This window comes from Bacillus rossius, chromosome 2 (genome assembly GCF_032445375.1).
Source record: "Bacillus rossius redtenbacheri isolate Brsri chromosome 2, Brsri_v3, whole genome shotgun sequence".
Classification (NCBI taxonomy): domain Eukaryota; kingdom Metazoa; phylum Arthropoda; class Insecta; order Phasmatodea; family Bacillidae; genus Bacillus; species Bacillus rossius.
The window spans coordinates 129456931-129475854 of NC_086331.1; the positions used below are offsets into that span (position 1 = coordinate 129456931).

Consider the following 18924-nt stretch of genomic DNA (forward strand, 5'->3'; position numbering starts at 1 on the left):
GGAAGGCTAGCTCCCATGAGGAGGAATTACAGACTTATTTCACATCTGTCTGTATTAAAGATTAATCATTAAAAGTCTTATGATTTAGCTTAGCAGGTGGTGACACTCTCTAAGAAGTTCCAAGTTAATTTGTAAGCTACTTCTGAAGTTGTAGACTGGCTTGTAAAGAACTAAACTGAAAATAAAAGTATTTTTTTTAGAATGAAGTATTAGGTTGGGTTCTCCCCCGTCAGAAATGCCCTGTACAGGGTGGGAACTTAGGAACCAATTCTTTAGATGCTGTGTTACAGGAGTTTATTGACGTTGTAATATGTATTTACCTCTTCAACGAGTGCTTGTGAATAAACAAGTTGTTCCCCAAAGTCAAGTCCATTTAGGACAGATTAAAGATCTGAGCAGAGAAGTACCTTACTTAATTTTTAATTGATTTACCCACAAAATTAATACTTTCTTACATGTGTGTTCAACTAGCCTCACACAAAGTTGAATAATCAATATAAATTGTGACACTTTTAAAAATTTACATTTTACATCATATAATTATCATCTGTTGTATTATTTATTACTGTTTTAAAGTTGGCACATAAAACTTAAAAAAAAAAAAACTACATAATAGTATTACAACGAAAATAAAAAAGGGACTTATTAAATATTACTAAAGAATAAACCCATGAATTTTTATTCAGACACTATTTTTTCGTTCTCAGTGCCAACCTTACAAGGTATAAACCCCAAAAACACATTACCTTACACAATATTTTTCAAAAGGAAAGGTTTACATTCTACTTTGTAAGTCACAATATTTGCCAAAATTTAGTTAATTTTTTTTAGATTTGATTGGGTGTTCTCCAACTATTTTATTCCAATATGCAACCCCATCCCTAACCAAGATGCTATATAAATTGTTTGTTGAATTTTTTTTTAAACATTATTTAGCTTTTTACAAACATTCACCTAGATTTGATAACACAATTTAAAAAAATTAATACCTCAGTTTTAAAACTCATTCCTGTCAAGGATTTTAAAATGTTCTATGAAAATTATATTAATTAAAGATGATGGCCAAACAAGAGATAACTTTATTTATAGATCCTATTCATGCATGGGATAGTTATATTGTATGGGAAAAATTTTTTTTCCAGATACATGATACTAATACTCACCAAACATTAAAACAATAAATAAATAAAGTCTCGATTTAATGGGTCTATAAATTGATGAAATGAATAGTTGGTGGCTAACATAGCTACACTGATAAATTTATGTTTTAGGATATTTCAAAAATAATTTTAAAGTTCAGAAGAGGAAATAATTGCATGTATCTGTAAGGATGTTTGATTAAAAAATTTCAAGCACCGACTTACATGCATGTAGTGATTTTGACACTTATATCCTGGTGCATAGTCTTGCAATACCTCAGTAAAAGTTTCAATTTTAGGGTGCTTATTCCAAAGAAAATACATTTGATTTTGACCCTTGTATACTTAATGACAGGAATGCTCTCCCACCATATACAATCCTAAATTTTTTTTTTTTCATAATTAGTAAACTTTATGCGATTTAGACCATGTTCTGAAGCACCCTATAACCGGTTCCACATCTTGAACCTAATCATAGTGCACAGTTAATAATTTTTTTATTCCTAATGAAATATTATTTTATTCCCTTTCCTAACAAATTATTTAAAGCAACTTTGACAGTTACATAAAGGATCTATGTTTGCTGTGTACACTGCTCACTTCATTATTTGTATGAAAACAGAACCAAAATTTTGTAAATACAATCAAAATCATTGAAGTTATTTCTGGGGAAAAAAATTCACATACTGTATATTTATTTACATACAAGGGTTTTTTGTATTATAATATAAGATGCAAGATTACATTGCCTTACTGTTAACTGGAATTAGATGTTGGTGAAGCAGCAATAGAATGCTTTTCAAAAGGGGGATAGAAGTATCTCGAGAAACCCACTGGTTCGCTGCAACACACACCACAGTTTCCACTTGTCCAAATCCAGATTTCACCTAAATCCCCTTGGGGGGAGGTCACAGATTTGATTACCCAGACCCAGAGACTCATTTTTTTTTATAAATCTATTGGTTTAAGGAAAAAATTATACATTTGAATTTCTTTATGTTACCAAGCAGTCTTTCAGGTCAGTTATAGCTCTAAATCACTGTCAGGGTGTCAACAGAAATCATTAAAATAAAATTTCACTGACTTTTCCCCAACTTCCGTTCCAAAAACTTCAAATTTCCCTGATTAATTTATTTTTTAAAAATAATTTACCTATGTTGCAATTTTCTGAAAGAAATAAAGAAAATCCAGTCTCCAAAATACCCATTGCTGGCCTATTTCTCTCCCCACTGTCTTCATTTAAAACAGATCCTTGCATATGCCCTTTTATAGTGTTTGTGACTATGCACTATAACACCATATTAAAAAAAACTTTCACAGTCTGGGTGAGGCAGACTGGAGCAAGACATTTTTCCCTCAAATTGTTATCACTACAGAATTTCCATGAAGTACAATCCCTGACCAATTCCAACTTCCCTGACATTCAAGAAAATGGAAATCCTGACTGAATAATAAACCAGTACCACTTTAAAATGCATACTTATTTGTAGATATGCAATTTTAAAAGGTTCCAAAACAAAAAGTAATTTTTTTGTTTCAAAGAAAATCCTTCAAGTCCGGCATAAATTCTACGTTAGCCAAACCCCCCAAAAATTTAAAATAATATATCCTAGCTAATGATTTTCTATACTGGCCACTCACCTTATACAGACCACGAATCCCTTCATGGGTATAAATTTTCTGCAAAGCATCCATCATGCCTGCATATCGCTTGCTGTCTGATATTTTTGTCATATCTAATTCATTATACTGCAAACATAGCCTCGTCTTCACAACCCATATGGGGTTCGTCATTGCCAGAGTCAGAATACCAGCTTCTGCTGCAGCAAGCATATGCAACGAAGGTCCCAAAGGTTTCTGCGCATTGCCACCTTGGATCCACGTCTTAATGGTGTTATAGCTGTAAAAAAACAATGCACACTTCTACAAGTAGGATTTTACCAAGTTGTAAATCTCTAATGACTAGCAGGATTTGCTTTTAACTGAAATTTGTATGTCGCTGACCTCCCACTAGCGGGTCTCTTTTGTTTTATTCCGACCATGATATATATTAGGAAATTTACAGACAATAATTCATGAATACAGTAAGACCAGCTACATCACATTGTACAATGTTTCACTATTTTGTTATAAAAATTATATGATTCAGTTTGTTTTTTTAAAATATGGCATTAACAGCTACTACATCATAGTTATGCAAGCCAAACTTTGAGAAGCTACCAAAAACATTCTGGTAAAACAGTGCATTATTACTAGATCAAATCAAAATTTAAATATGAGAAACATATTTTTTACTTTAAGGAAAATCTTTTTAAACACAATGTTCAAGCCAAAATAACACAGTGTATATCACATAACCCTGTTTCAGACAAGGAAATAATTCTTTGCGTGATTGATTTTGTTATGGCAATAAGTTCATTTTCAATTTTATTATCCAATACTGCAGTGTGCCTACGCATTACATTATTTGTGTAGTATTGACACAGATGATAATATGTAGTTGAATTACTTTAATAGGGATTTTATATTGTCACGGAGTAGAAATTTTTTTTAAAGTTTATTTCCCTCCGTTCTAGAGTTGTTTTATGCCTCATGCAGTCCTAGTGCGCCGTTTCCAACACCCGGGTTTGCAATTAAGGTTTCTGCTGCACACGTAAGACTGTGCTCATTGCTAGTTTTTCCGGGACGGGTGGCGTGATATCTGCTTGCGGCACGGCCGGAAGTCAATGGGTGTTGCGTCATTTCTTGCCGAGAGGTTTGGAGTGCATTGGCCGGCCTGATTTCGTTTGAGCGGAGTTGGCAGAACTGTACCATGTGCGCAGTTGGTAGCGCGCAGAGCATGTTGCAAGCGACTGTTATAACTGCTGGCCTTGCAGGTCGTCAGAGTGGGGATAATGGAGCGCACAGTTGGTTCGTGTCGAAAATCGTTTTACGTTCTGCTGACGTTCTAACGTCCCGCAATGTCTATGTGACTGAAAAGTAATAAATTAACCTAACAGGGAAGGGCCAAGGCTTTTTGCCTTTGAGCTTCCCAGGCGGGTGGAAGCGTGTGACGGCAGTGCTGTTGTGTACACAGATGGGATAGGTAAGGAATGGCAGCTCTATAAAGGTAAACTATAATTTAAGATAGGGCTACGCTTCGAAGTTGAGAGAGAGGAGTATGTACTTTCAAGTAGATGTTCTCAGAATTTATGATAAATGTATCTAATAATTATTTACATGATGTTTTGTTTCTAGCTAATGGGATCATTTTCCGGGTGGATAGTTAGATTAAAACAAAAACAAATGATGTTTGTAACGGGATTGCCGAGGTTGCACAGTCTATTTCTTGTTTATAACGGGGCTATTGTGTAACTTTTGAGATTTACCATGAGATTTCTTACTTGACGTTTGTATGTTATAGTGTAAATAAAGAATTTTTGAAGTAAAATTTATTTATTTATGTAATTTTTTATTCATGTACAGTTGTTACAGTTTATTTATTTTATTATAATAAAATAGCAAAGGAATGTAAGTACAATAACCTGTTTTTCTTACTTTCAGCTAAACACCTACCACTCTTGCCCACCATGTAGAGAAAGGAATGCCTAGTTCTACCGATGCTACAACCCCCTCCCCCCCCCCCTTCCCAGTAGTAGCAGTGTTAAGCTGTTTGTTCCAGATTCCAGTGATCAGTTAGGCGGACCGGCCGCAGGCCTATGCCTTATTTTATTTTTGGTGGCTACACCACAATATTGTGGCATTTAAATAATAAATTCGACATAATTTAAAAATTAAATAGTAAAATACTTAAGAGCCATTAAGAAATTTATAAAATGTTTACATGTTTGCGAGAGTCAAACAATTTGTACCCATTGCACTGATTAGCTATAAAAAAAAAAAAAAACTGATTCACAAAAGCAGTTTAGTGTAAATAACTAAAACTAATTACAATGAAAAGTACCTTATTTATGATTTTTCTTTGTTTATTTCAACCTGGATTTTTCATTGTACTTATGTAAAAATATGAATTTCATTACATTTTTGTTAAAAATTTTTTGAAGTAAAGCAACATATGATGACATTCTAAAATAGGAACCTATGTTATAACATGTTCGCCACTACCATGATATGAATATATAACTAAAATTCCTCTGCAAGTTCACTCTACTACTCAACTCCCACCTCATCTAACCTCAGGTTGGCCAGGAATTACAATTCCTACCATCGGCCAAGCTGCTCCATCCAAATACAAGTCTCAGCTCATCCAGACACTGCACTGAGAAGGAATAATGTAAATTCTCTATTCCCTTGGATGAAAATCCCGGATCACTAAGGAGTGGAAGGAGCACAAATCAAAAGTCCACGGAAGCTGCCAGTTTTGTAGAGTAGAACACGGCACCAGAAGCTACACTTTTCTTTGATATTCAGTTTTATTATTTTATTTATTATTTATTTATATTGTGAGATGACTACCAACAGCGATGAGCCAGGGTGGTAGCCACCATAAATAAAAACAAACAAACACAAAAAAATGACAATTAACAAATACAAAACAAAATGAATTAAAACATTGACACATACAACAGACACACAATCTGAAGTTATACCTAGTGTGAATAATTGAAACACAAAGTAAAAGATAATACAAAAGTAAATATAATGCATTACACCACCATGGAATATACTATAGCCCGTCCCACTCTTAGATTGCAGTACACGGCTTATGGCGCGCGCTGTTGCCAAATCTCTAACATATTACGAATTTCAGGAGATGCGTGTCTTTGTAATTTGGATCGAACAAGAAGCATTTTAAGAAATCATATCGTAATTTATAATATTTTATACTATTACACATATAAATTTGTAATAATGCCACTTTTATGTAAATTTCAAATAAAAACTACCTATTGTAGACGAAAATTTCTTATAGTTTTCTTTTATGTTCTAAAAATCCCATATATATATATATATATATATATATATATATATATATATATATATATATATATAATTATATATATTTATCACATTTTCATGGGCCCGATAAATGCCGTATTTTTGGACAAGTCATGTCCAAAATGATAAATAAAATACGATAATGGAAATTCTCGGTCGAGTAAGTTATAGGAAAAATCCGAACAATTGGTTCGAAATGGGGAAGATTTTTTGAAAAACAGAAAAATCGCAACAACTCCCATAATATGAATAATATCGAATCCGTTTTAACGTATGATAACTCGGATTACCTAATGCCGAAAAATTTTTTCTAAATACATTTTTGATACGACCAGCCATAACTGCATGGGTTCGAAAAAAATTTTCACCGGACAAAAAAAAACGTAACTGCCTTAGTAGACACCTTATCAAATCTGTTTAAATTGTTTGTAATAATATCATAATTATTTTCCAAAACTTTGTCTAAAACAATGTTTGATAAGATGCTTGGAGTTGAGAAGGATAGAAAAATAATTCAAAATTTTGTACCATGATTGCTATTGAATTCCTTCGTATTTATTTCATACATTTTACATATTATGTACAAGAATCGATTATAATATTTTTTGTTGACTAAGGAAGCCATGTATTTGAAATTGCTTGTAGGACAGAACCCCACTTATCTAAACACACGACCCTGTTTCCTCTTACGACGGCAGCGCGCGCTCTTGTACTGATAAGACACATCTTTAACAGCTATTTCCACGAAAACTGAAGAAGCAATTGAGATGGGGCTGCTTTTAAAAACTAATTCAATTCATTGTGAACATTTTTCTCGCTTTCGTCCCCCATCTATCTTTAATAGAAAAAATTTTCCGCGGGTCGACTTTTTGATGTGTCAGTTTGTGAGAAAATGCATTTCAATATATTAAAAAAATCATTTAAGTGAAACCTGTACAGTTTTTGTCTTAACATTTGTTCGGTGGCGTCCTAAGGCATTAATTTACTAATAAAAAAAATCTGAATGAAATACACATGTAGGTTTTCTTTTTTTGATGTGAAACATATCGGAATACTTCAAAACAGTTCGCAGCGAATAAGTTATGTTTTTTAATTTTTTCTGACACTTAAAATATTGTTAAGTATTCAAAATAAGCATTGCCTGAAGCGTATTTTGATTCTATACAATATGAAAAAAAGCTTGGTCCAAAAATTAAAATTTTAAATTTCGTTTGATGTTTGGCAACAACGCACGAAGAAACAAGGACAGTGCTAACGGCAATCGGCGTGTGTTAGAGAGAGAGAGAATGCGCCCATTTACTTCCACACTGCAATCTAAGAGTGGGATGCTCTATACATGTAACTAAGGTAAGTACAGAACATATAATATTATGTAGATAAATACAGTTAGTATCCACAGATTGATATCAAATTTAATATTAATAATTTAGGGAAAAAACATTAGATCATAAAGATGATTAATCTTTGGATGCTGAAAGGCTTTAATCTAACCACATTCACATTCCAATATCCATGCGTGCAACTTACAACAAGAAGTAGATCCCCCACGCACAGCCAGAGCCCCACACATTGGGCGCCACGCCTCGGTACAAACCCCGAGCGCCTTCCTCTCGTACAATAGTTGACACGGCGTTTCGGAGACCCAAATACTGGGGAGCAGCAGCTGTCTGCCCATCATTCACTGTGGGAACACAACAGGAAGCATTTCTTTGGTGCTTACTTATTCAGCACTACCCTCTACAAGAAACAAACTCTACAGGATGTGCCAGTCGTCTAAAGTAATAAGAGAATATGTCTGTCTGAGTGTCTGTCTGGCGCAGAGACAGAAAGGCCTAGAGCCTTGAAATTAAGTATATAGATTCTTTCACCACAAAGAATTTTTTTCAAAATTCAATTCAGTTATTTTAGTAAATGTTCTAGCAATTTTTTTTATATTTTCCCAATTATCTCTGCTTCTAATCGTTTTCAAAATAACATATTCACACCATTGCGTATACCTCAACGACGCGAGTAAAATTAAGTCTGTTCTGATTTTCTAACGCAATTCACCAATTTTTCGTGAATTTTTGAACTTTTTTATTTAAATCTTTCCCCTCACCATTTTCTACTATTTTAAAGTGCATTCAGGAATCTTACAATCAGAACAACTTGAAACTTGCACAGAATACAGAAAAGACATTTGGTCTTCATTTTAAATAAGAATGGTCAAAAAATATTAAACATCTATCTATAAAGTTCTGAATGAAAACAGAGTTACGCTAGACTATTGCTATTCAAAAATTCCTTACAATACAATTATATAGTTTTCTTTTAATCAGCAACATAATTAGTATAGCTTTTAATTTGACACTCTTAAAATAATCTTTCACGTCCTTTTTTTCCTACTGTCAACAGATATTGCACTGCATATGCTTTCTTCACTTTCGGATTTTAATCCAGTCATTCTACAATTATCTTTGCCATCATATTAACACAGTATTATTAAAATAAATTTCAATTCACATGAAATATTAGGAGGAACTTGACAAAAATTTAGATATCAGTTGTTAAAAATATAGCTGTGCAAAGCTGGGTACCACAGCTAGTACGGCGTAATACAAAATATTTTATCAGACAGAATAGTCAGTAAACAAGAAGTTTCATCATGTCTCCTTGACCTCAGAGCTATGTTGTGTCTAATTTGATGGGTAAATTTCTGTTACTGAATTCAAGAAAATTTCAAGACATTAACTGCCGAAGCTGACTAGCGGCTCAAAGGGATTTTAGTCAGGCGTCACTAACTTCGGTAGCTCAGGAACTAAGTTAGTTCCAAATTTTTATGAGTAAGGCAATTAATAATATTTTTGTTGACATGAATACATTCATCCTCAGATATGACCCCATTTGAGACACTGACAAGGAAACCATCGACTGCAGTTCCTATATCTCATGGTTTCCCTGTAATACAGACGAGTTACCTAATGAGAATCAACAAAAACAAGAAAATATACTAAAATAAATAGAAGAAATAGTAAGGGCCAGATTGATGGCTTCCGCAGAGAGTTGAAAGAGGCACCAAAAGTACTCGGAAAATGCTGGTTTGCTAAGATTAACTACTAAAAATGACTGAGCTTAACCAGATTAGTAAGTTTTAGGAACAAGTAAAAAAAATTAGTTTTGCTATACAAGGGTCCTTATGAAGTCACAAAAGTGGTACGTGAGAATTGTTATCAGTAACAGAACTTGAAACAGGCCGTATTATCGGTAAATTGAATATTAGCCAATTAAAGAGTTATAATACTCCAGTAGGTAACTAAGGCTAGTTGTTTAAGAAATCAGATTTTAAATTTTTGTTTTATGTTATTATTTGCAGTAAATTGAACTATGTTAAAAGTAAGATAACCATTCAGTTAATTTAGATAATAAGAGTATGAGTTGATTAACTAGTTTGAGTGTTTAATTTGAAGCCGAAAATATAACCATGAATTGATAATAGACTAATGTTAAATGTTTATGTCATAAATATCTTGATAATTTTGTACATGATATGTTTTACATGAACCAGTTTGATTAAGTCTATGTAAATAATTTTATTGACTTATTATAAACTAAATTAATTTAAGTTGCTATGTTCCTGAATTAATTGGAAACGTTGCTATTGTGTTGAAGAATCTTCACATAAGAAACATTTGAAGGAGAATTCTATAAACAGAAAAACCTCGCAACTACCGTATAACTAAGTCATTTAAGGAATTCACATAAGATTTTATTTATTTTTTGAGCATGGCATAAGTTTTAAATTGTTTTAATGACTATCTCATTGGTTTTATACTTATGTAACTACTTATTTATACTTGATTAAACAAATAGTACGTGAAACTGATCCAAAACAGTAACAAAAACAGTAATTTATCAATTATAGAGATGGCGTACCTCGATCAAAGGTAAATTAAAATTTAAGACTGGTCAAGGCCTGAGATACTAAAGTACGAAAGAGGTTTTGTATAAGTCGTAGTAGAATAATTATTATCGACTGAGGGTGGTGGTATGTGTCAAGCAGTTGTACAGACTGGAAGATGGAATTTTTTTTTTCCAGCTAACAACTGTTAGTGTAGATATACTATGATAATAGACGGCAGCCATGAGGGCTGGTTTTTTTTTTTTAACGCCTAAGTTAAGGAACTTGAATTAACAGACAAGAGAAACGAAAACAAAATACTTTTTTGACGTTTTCAGCTAATACCTACAACCCCCCCCCCCCCCCTTTTCCCACCAGTAGAGGAGACAGATCTAGGTACCAGGTCTACTGCTACCGCTTTAGTTTGTTGTTTTTAAACCCTTATGTTTATGTATGTACATTTAAAAGCAAAATAATATTAGGACACAAAATAAATAAAAAAGTAGTCAATAAGTACTATTTTATTTACTCCAGATACATTTTTATAATGAAAGAAGCAAATGTGAGAAACATTTTCTCATGTACAACCAAATGGTGTACCTAACTAATAATAAAACACACAACCAATGACAGGTTAACTAGTTAGTACTCATGTATGGTCCTGTATAAACACTTTCAGCCATTATGTTTATTACCACCGTAATGCAAATCTGCACCAAGTTTGATCCAGAGCAGTTTATCACTTGGTCCTCCTCATTGTTTTAAACATTATGAGTAATTTTCAGATCAGCAACTTATGGCAAATAAGGCTAATAATATGCCCTCCCTAAGCCCGAACAAAACGACATGACTCTACTCTAGACCAGGTCACGCGGTACCCTGGCCGGAGGAAATGCAGTTTTCATGTTTTAACAGTTTCATTGAGTTTTAAAATTGGTAATAGTTGTCATCTCGAGAAACAACTACTGAATAAAACCTTTACCAGAGACAGCTCCCACTTTGTTCTTCATCCACATGTGTTCCCTACCATTGGGCCTAGCTCACACGGGCCATGCCACGATCCTGAGACAGTCACTAGCCAGGACCCTGCGCCCAATTCCCCTAACACATCAAATATTTAAAGTGAACAGCTGGTTATATGCAGTGTTTGGTGTGCATGCAAATAGTGTCAGTTCCGAAGGAATATAATGTGAAAAGACATTACTCTACGATGCATGAACAAAAATATAAGAAATATGAAGGACAGTCTCGAATTGCGTTGATTCAAGAGCTCAAAAAGAAACTCAAACAACAGACAGGTATGTTTGATAAAGTAGCGAAGACACAAATCTTAGCTTTGCATGCATCATATGCAGTTTCCCTTGAGCTTGCTAGGGCTAAAAAAACCTTTCTCTGATGGTAATATTGTTAAGAGGTGTGTCCTAGGCATTTAAGGATGCCAATATGGCAAAAAAATTTCAATCACTAAACTGTGCAAAGGATTACAGAAATAGGTGAACAGGTAGCATTAACTTTGTCTGATATAATACACAGTAACTCAAATTTTTCGCTGTGTCTTGATGAAAGCACAGATCAAACTGATGTTAGCCAGCTTCTCATTTTTGTTTGTGTTACTAGAGAAGATTTTTCTAAAAAAGAAGAACTGTTGGAGCTTTGTTCTCTTCATGAAACAACAACAGGGAGTAACATTTATGAAGCAGTAAAAAAGTCAGTTGATAAAATATGTGGTATCGACAAATTTTTAGTGATTGTGACAGACGGTGCACCAGAAATAGTAGGAAAAAGGAATGGCTTGGTAGGACTTCTAAGAGAAAGTGGTGTGAATTGTCCCTTTTTTCATTGCATCAATCACCAGGAAGCAGTGTGTGGGAAATCGGTGAAAAAAAATGAAGTTATGAAAACGGTGCTAAAGGTGATTAACATGATACGGGGTGGAAACAGAGCACTTGTACATCGCCAGTTCAAACAGTTCTTAGAGGAGATGGAATCAGACCATGAGGACTTACTTCTTTACAATCAAGTAAGGTGGGTGAGTGCAGGAAAAAGCCCTGAGCATTTTTTTGGGCTGAGAAAAGAAATTCCTGAATTTCTTCATCATTTTGTTTCATCGGACACTACAGAACTGGAAAATGAGCTCAGAAATGCCGATTTTCTTCGGCAACTGGTGTTCTTGACAGATATTACTGGTTATCTGAATGAATCAACTTGAAACTTCAAGGCAAGGATCATTTGGTGTCAGATTTAGTAAGCCACATAAATGGATTTCGCAATAAGTTGAATCTTTTTTCAACAGCTTTGGAGAAGAATGACTTGACACACTTTTCATGTTGCAGGCAACTAACAGAGGAACTTGAAAATGATGAAGCACTGGATTTTTCTGAGTTCTGTGTAAATATTCAGAACATCATGGCAGAGTTTAAAACCAGATTTCAAGACTTAAAAACGATTCAGAGCAGTATTGTGCTTCTTAACAATCCACTTGGAGTAGCAGTACAAGAACAACCAGCAGACTTACAACTTGAGCTATGTGACCTCCAAGCTGATGCCTTTCTTCAAACAAAAAAAGAAAAGGGAGCTGCATTCTTCAAACTTATTTCAAGCCAACGATTTCTCCACTTGTGTGATTTTGGACGTAAAATGACATCAATGTTTGGGAGCACATACTTGTGCGAAAGTGTTTTCTCAGCCTTGAAGTTCATCAAGTATAGCTACAGGAGTTCTCTCACAGATTCTTCTCTGCTGCATCTTTTGCGGCTAGCTACGACAGAAATAGGTGTGGACATTCCTGCTCTGGTAAATGATTCTGTTCTACTTCACTTGTCACATTCGAGATATTTTTGTTTCCCACTTTAGCTGTGTTGGTGTTCCTGCGATTTGACTAGTAGATAAGAAATTTTTTTCAGAGAACATTTTATTTTTAAATTTTTGTATATGTTTTTAAATTCAAAAAAGTTTTTATCGCCACTTTTAATTAATTTAATACACAACCAGAGGGTAAAACCTTAATTATTATCGTTGTCATTTATATAAATTTTCATCAGACAAAAATTAAACGTGTATTATATGTGTGGCCCTTCAACCCAAAATCTGTCTCGCATACGGCCCTCGGCTTGATTGTAATTGGACAGGCCTGCTCTAGATCAACACCTTCATTTAAAATATATGCCTAATTCTTTCATACACACAATTGTACACATCGAACTTACCTTTTTTTGAAGTAATTTTGCCTATACTTTTTTCTTTTCAAACTAATTCCAACATAATTTATTAACAATTTACATGTATTCATTGCCTACATTTCCTATATTTTTAATAACCTTTCATTATTCAAACAACAAACATTACACAATCACGTGTAGTCTGTAACTCCCATTACTGTAAATAACTACTTCCCAAAGAAAGAAACAACCACACATCAACATTGTCAACTCTGTTGCTACCAAAACTTTAAGTACTACTAGATTCCAACCTCATTGGCTTACTCCTAATAACGTGGTTTATTTCCCCTTCCTTTTTTGACACGTAATAAGCTTCTGCCTGTACCGGAATTGAGTTATAGAATTGACCCGGATCAATATACACATTATCATGCCATCAGGGTCAAGAAATAACTTGTATACGTGATATGGAAATTTACCATTAAGTATGTTACAAATAGCTTAAAATTGTGATGGTTGGTTAGGTTTGGTTAGCTACATTTAAATACCGTGAAATTGTGTAAAAGGCTGGTAAGGTTATTTTATCTACATGGAGAATCCTAAACAAGTTTGTGTGCATTGTTCGTTAGGTTAGCTACTGTTGGTTATTCATAATCACCTGTTCATTTGATTTCTCAGTATTTTGAATGTAGCTAACCTTACCTACTGTTTAAACAATTTTAAAGCATTTGTTGTATGTAATATAGTTAACCTAGCCCCATTTTGATGATTTCACCGTATTTCTTATATACCTAATCTAACCACTCATTAAAACAATAAACTAGGGGTAAATTTTTTGAAATATTGCAACACTCTCACAGTGATTGGAAAAAATGGTCAATGAAGTAAGAAAATGCATTTTATATATATATTTTTTAATTGGAATAGGTACTTACTCTTCTCCAAAATTATCAAATAATTAAATTATAAGAATGCAGCAAGTAGTTGGTTTTGCTCTTCACCCTCGCTTTGCGAGTATTCTGGCAGCAGAGCGGTGCAGATTTATGATTAAAGAACATGATAATTGTAGTTCTGCAGGTTATCTGGCTCTTGGGAAAAAAAAGGTAAATAATAATTTAATTGAAACATTAGTTAAGTCAGCTACGTTAACAATACATTTGAAATTATTTCTCTCTCCCCCCCCCCTTCTCTCTCTCTCTCTCTCTCTCTCTCTCTCTCTCTCTCCCCTAACACATCAAATATTTAAAGTGAACAGCTGGTTATATCGAGAGAGAGAGAAAGAGAGAAAGAGAGAGAGAGAGAGAAAGAGAGAAAGAGAGAATGAGAGAGAGAAAGAGAGAGAGAGAAAGAGAGAGAGAAAGAGAGAGAGAAAGAGAGAGAGAAAGAGAAAGAGAGAAAGAGAGAAAGAGAGAGAGAGCTGACTTAACTAATGTTTCAATTAAATTATTATTTACCTTTTTTTTCCCAAGAGCCAGATAACCTGCAGAACTACAATTATCATGTTCTTTAATCATAAATCTGCACCGCTCTGCTGCCAGAATATTCGCAAAGCGAGGGTGAAGAGCAAAACCAACTACTTGCTGCATTCTTATAATTTAATTATTTGATAATTTTGGAGAAGAGTAAGTACCTATTCCAATTAAAAAATATATATATATAAAATGCATTTTCTTACTTCATTGACCAGTTTTTCCAATCACTGTGAGAGTGTTGCAATATTTCAAAAAATTTACCCCTAGTTTATTGTTTTAATGAGTGGTTAGATTAGGTATATAAGAAATACGGTGAAATCATCAAGATGGGGCTAGGTTAACTATATTACAACAAATGCTTTAAAATTGTTAAACAGTAGGTAAGGTTAGCTACATTCAAAATACTGAGAAATCAAATGAACAGGTGATTATGAATAACCAACAGTAGCTAACCTAACGAACAATGCACACAAACTTGTTTAGGATTCTCCATGTAGATAAAATAACCTTACCAGCCTTTTACACAATTTCACGGTATTTAAATGTAGCTAACCAAACCTAACCAACCATCACAATTTTAAGCTATTTGTAACATACTTAATGGTAAATTTCCATATCACGTATACAAGTTATTTCTTGACCCTGATGGCATGATAATGTGTATATTGATCCGGGTCAATTCTATAACTCAATTCCGGTACAGGCAGAAGCTTATCACGTGTCAAAAAAAAGTAGGGGAAATAAACCACGTTATTAGGAGTAAGCCAATGAGGTTGGAATCTAGTAGTACTTAATGTTTTGGTAGCAACAGAGTTGACAATGTTGATGTGTGGTTGTTTCTTTCTTTGGGAAGTAGTTATTTACAGTAATGGGAGTTACAGACTACATGTGATTGTGTAATGTTTGTTGTTTGAATAATGAAAGGTTATTAAAAATATAGGAAATGTAGGCAATGAATACATGTAAATTGTTAATAAATTATGTTGGAATTAGTTTGAAAAGAAAATAGTATAGGCAAAATTACTTCAAAAAAAGGTAAGTTCGATATGTACAATTGTGTGTATGAAAGAATTAGGCATATATTTTAAATGAAGGTGTTGATCTAGAGCAGGCCTGTCCAATTACAATCAAGCCGAGGGTCGTATGCGAAACAGATTTTGGGTTGAAGGGCCACACATATAATACACGTTTAATTTTTGTCTGATGAAAATTTATATAAATGACAACGATGATAATTAAGGTTTTACCCTCTGGTTGTGTATTAAATTAATTAAAAGTGGTGATAAAAACTTTTTTGAATTTAAAAACATATACAAAAATTTAAAAATAAAATGTTCTCTGAAAAAAATTTCTTATCTACTAGTCAAATCGCAGGAACACCAACACAGCTAAAGTGGGAAACAAAAATATCTCCAATGTGACAAGTGAGGTAGAACAGAATCATTTACCAGAGCAGGAATGTCCACACCTATTTCTGTCGTAGCTAGCTGCAAAAGATGCAGCAGAGAAGAATCTGTGAGAGAACTCCTGTAGCTATACTTGATGAACTTCAAGGCTGAGAAAACACTTTCGCACAAGTATGTGCTCCCAAACATTGATGTCATTTTACATCCAAAATCACACAAGTGGAGAAATTGTTGGCTAGAAATAAGTTTGAAGAATGCAGCTCCCTTTTCTGTTTTCGTTTGAAGAAAGGCATCAGCTTGGAGGTCACATAGCTCAAGTTGTAAGTCTGCTGGTTGTTCTTGTACTGCTACTCCAAGTGGATTGTTAAGAAGCACAATACTGCTCTGAATCGTTTTTAAGTCTTGAAATCTGGTTTTAAACTCTGCCATGATGTTCTGAATATTTACACAGAACTCAGAAAAATCCAGTGCTTCATCATTTTCAAGTTCCTCTGTTAGTTGCCTGCAACATGAAAAGTGTGTCAAGTCATTCTTCTCCAAAGCTGTTGAAAAAAGATTCAACTTATTGGGAAATCCATTTATGTGGCTTACTAAATCTGACACCAAATGATCCTTGCCTTGAAGTTTCAAGTTGATTCATTCAGATAACCAGTAATATCTGTCAAGAACACCAGTTGCCGAAGAAAATCGGCATTTCTGAGCTCATTTTCCAGTTCTGTAGTGTCCGATGAAACAAAATGATGAAGAAATTCAGGAATTTCTTTTCTCAGCCCAAAAAAATGCTCAGGGCTTTTTCCTGCACTCACCCACCTTACTTGATTGTAAAGAAGTAAGTCCTCATGGTCTGATTCCATCTCCTCTAAGAACTGTTTGAACTGGCGATGTACAAGTGCTCTGTTTCCACCCCGTATCATGTTAATCACCTTTAGCACCGTTTTCATAACTTCATTTTGTTACACCGATTTCCCACACACTGCTTCCTGGTGATTGATGCAATGAAAAAAGGGACAATTCACACCACTTTCTCTTAGAGAAAGGTTTTTTTAGCCCTAGCAAGCTCAAGGGAAACTGCATATGATGCATGCAAAGCTAAGGTTTGTCTCTTCGCTACTTTATCAAACATACCTGTCTGTTGTTTGAGTTTCTTTTTGAGCTCTTGAATCAATGCAATTCGAGACTGTCCTTCATATTTCTTATATTTTTGTTCATGCATCGTAGAGTAATGTCTTTTCACATTATATTCCTTCGGAACTGACACTATTTGCATGCACACCAAAACTGCAGTTTTCCATTGTTGTTTGCAATGAAGTAGGCCTAATTATTTTCCCACTTTTCCAGATACATTCTGTTTTCTGTTTCAATCTTTCGTTTTACTGCTAGGTTACTCATTTTAAAATCTCAGTAAAGAAAAATTACAGTAATCGAACCGCACACGAACTCAAGATCTGAATATCAACTGCTGTTAACGCGAGCACTACACAACTACGATGTTGTCTTACTGCCAGTCAAAGACAGCATGGCGCAGCACGGCGCTGTGCAAAAGGAGCTTATGTTACGTTATGCAGCCCGCAGGCGCCAAAATTGCAGCGCCACAATGCCTGGAAGTTGTGTGGGATAGAGCACCGAGAGTTCCATTGCGGCGCCACATGTGGTTGGAAAGTTATATGAGATAGAGCTCAATACATTCCGAGTAGATTTTCTGGTAAGTTTATTAATATTAATTTTTATAGTTTGTGACATGTGGGCCGCACAAATAACATTTGCGGGATGCCTATTGGACAGCCCTGATCTAGAGATTAGGTGAAATGTACAATTTTATACATTAGGTTAGCACTCATTCAGGTAATGAAAATGAAGTGACAGGTTGATTAGGTTAAGTCAGCTACATTATAATTTAATATATTCAGGACGGAACTGTGCATCATGTGATAAGAGGTTGGTTACGATATTACTATAGCTACATTTTTACGGGATAAGAGGGGGAAAATGTGGGTTTTGGCCAGAATACCATAGACACAGTATTTTTCACATATTTCACTTGGTACCTATATTATAGGTTTTAGGTACCATAATGAAGACTTAAATTCTACCTGGTCTAGTTTGGATTCTGACAACAGAATTTCTTTTTTGCTTTTAAATTGATACTTTTCACTATCAATTTTTCCCTGTATTATTTGTTTTGACACCGGTGTTTAATTTGTTGAAATTGAGACTTTTCGAGATAATTTTTTTCGGTACTGTAAAGTAGACTACAGTCCCACCCATTTTAATCTATTTTGCCACACCTGTATTTTGTTCTTCATAACTTACTTTTCCCACAACTTTGACATCATGAAGTTTTGTAATAACTAGGGCACAATATTATATTTCCCGATACCACCATAAGCTGTAATGTCTACACACATGATTTCTTTGATAATGAAATATTGGTACCACAAAATAAGACTAGAGCAGGCTGGATTATAGTCTAGTTCATGATACTGAAAAAGCATAACATTCAAAAAATGAAAAGAAAAAAAAGTGTTTTTATCCTTCCGCACCTCCTGTGCTTATCCCATTAAAAAGTTGGGGTGGTAATAACATAAGCGACATTTCATATAGATCTAGAATAGTCCCACTGATCTGTGGTACATGATGTTTGCTGTTATAATTTAGTACTTCGAAAGATCTTGGAAATGACAAAACCTTGTTATGTAACACTGAATATTATGATCGTAGGTAGAATAAAAAAAAGAATACATTCCACAAGACCCTGACATAATTTTTTCCTATTCTGATAGTCAAGTCTTTGTTTGGTCAGGACCTACCAACATACTAAATTTAAACAGCAAGCATCATATACCACAGGACCAATATATACAGGATAATGCCATAAACATGGAATAAACTTGACTATGTGATCTGAAACAATTACCTACTTAACTTAACCTAACA

General features: G+C 34.2%; 1 protein-coding gene across 1 annotated transcript in view; it reads right to left on the reverse strand.

The window, feature by feature from the left end:
- LOC134529825 (solute carrier family 25 member 32) overlaps window positions 1-18924 on the reverse strand; it is a 31273-nt gene that overhangs the window by 11657 nt on the left and 692 nt on the right. The window contains exons 2-3 of the mRNA XM_063364312.1: window positions 7605-7758; window positions 2781-3039 (exon numbers count right to left, since the gene is read on the reverse strand). Coding sequence (XP_063220382.1) covers window positions 2781-3039; window positions 7605-7758 — 413 coding nt within the window. The remainder of the gene's footprint in view (window positions 1-2780; window positions 3040-7604; window positions 7759-18924) is intronic.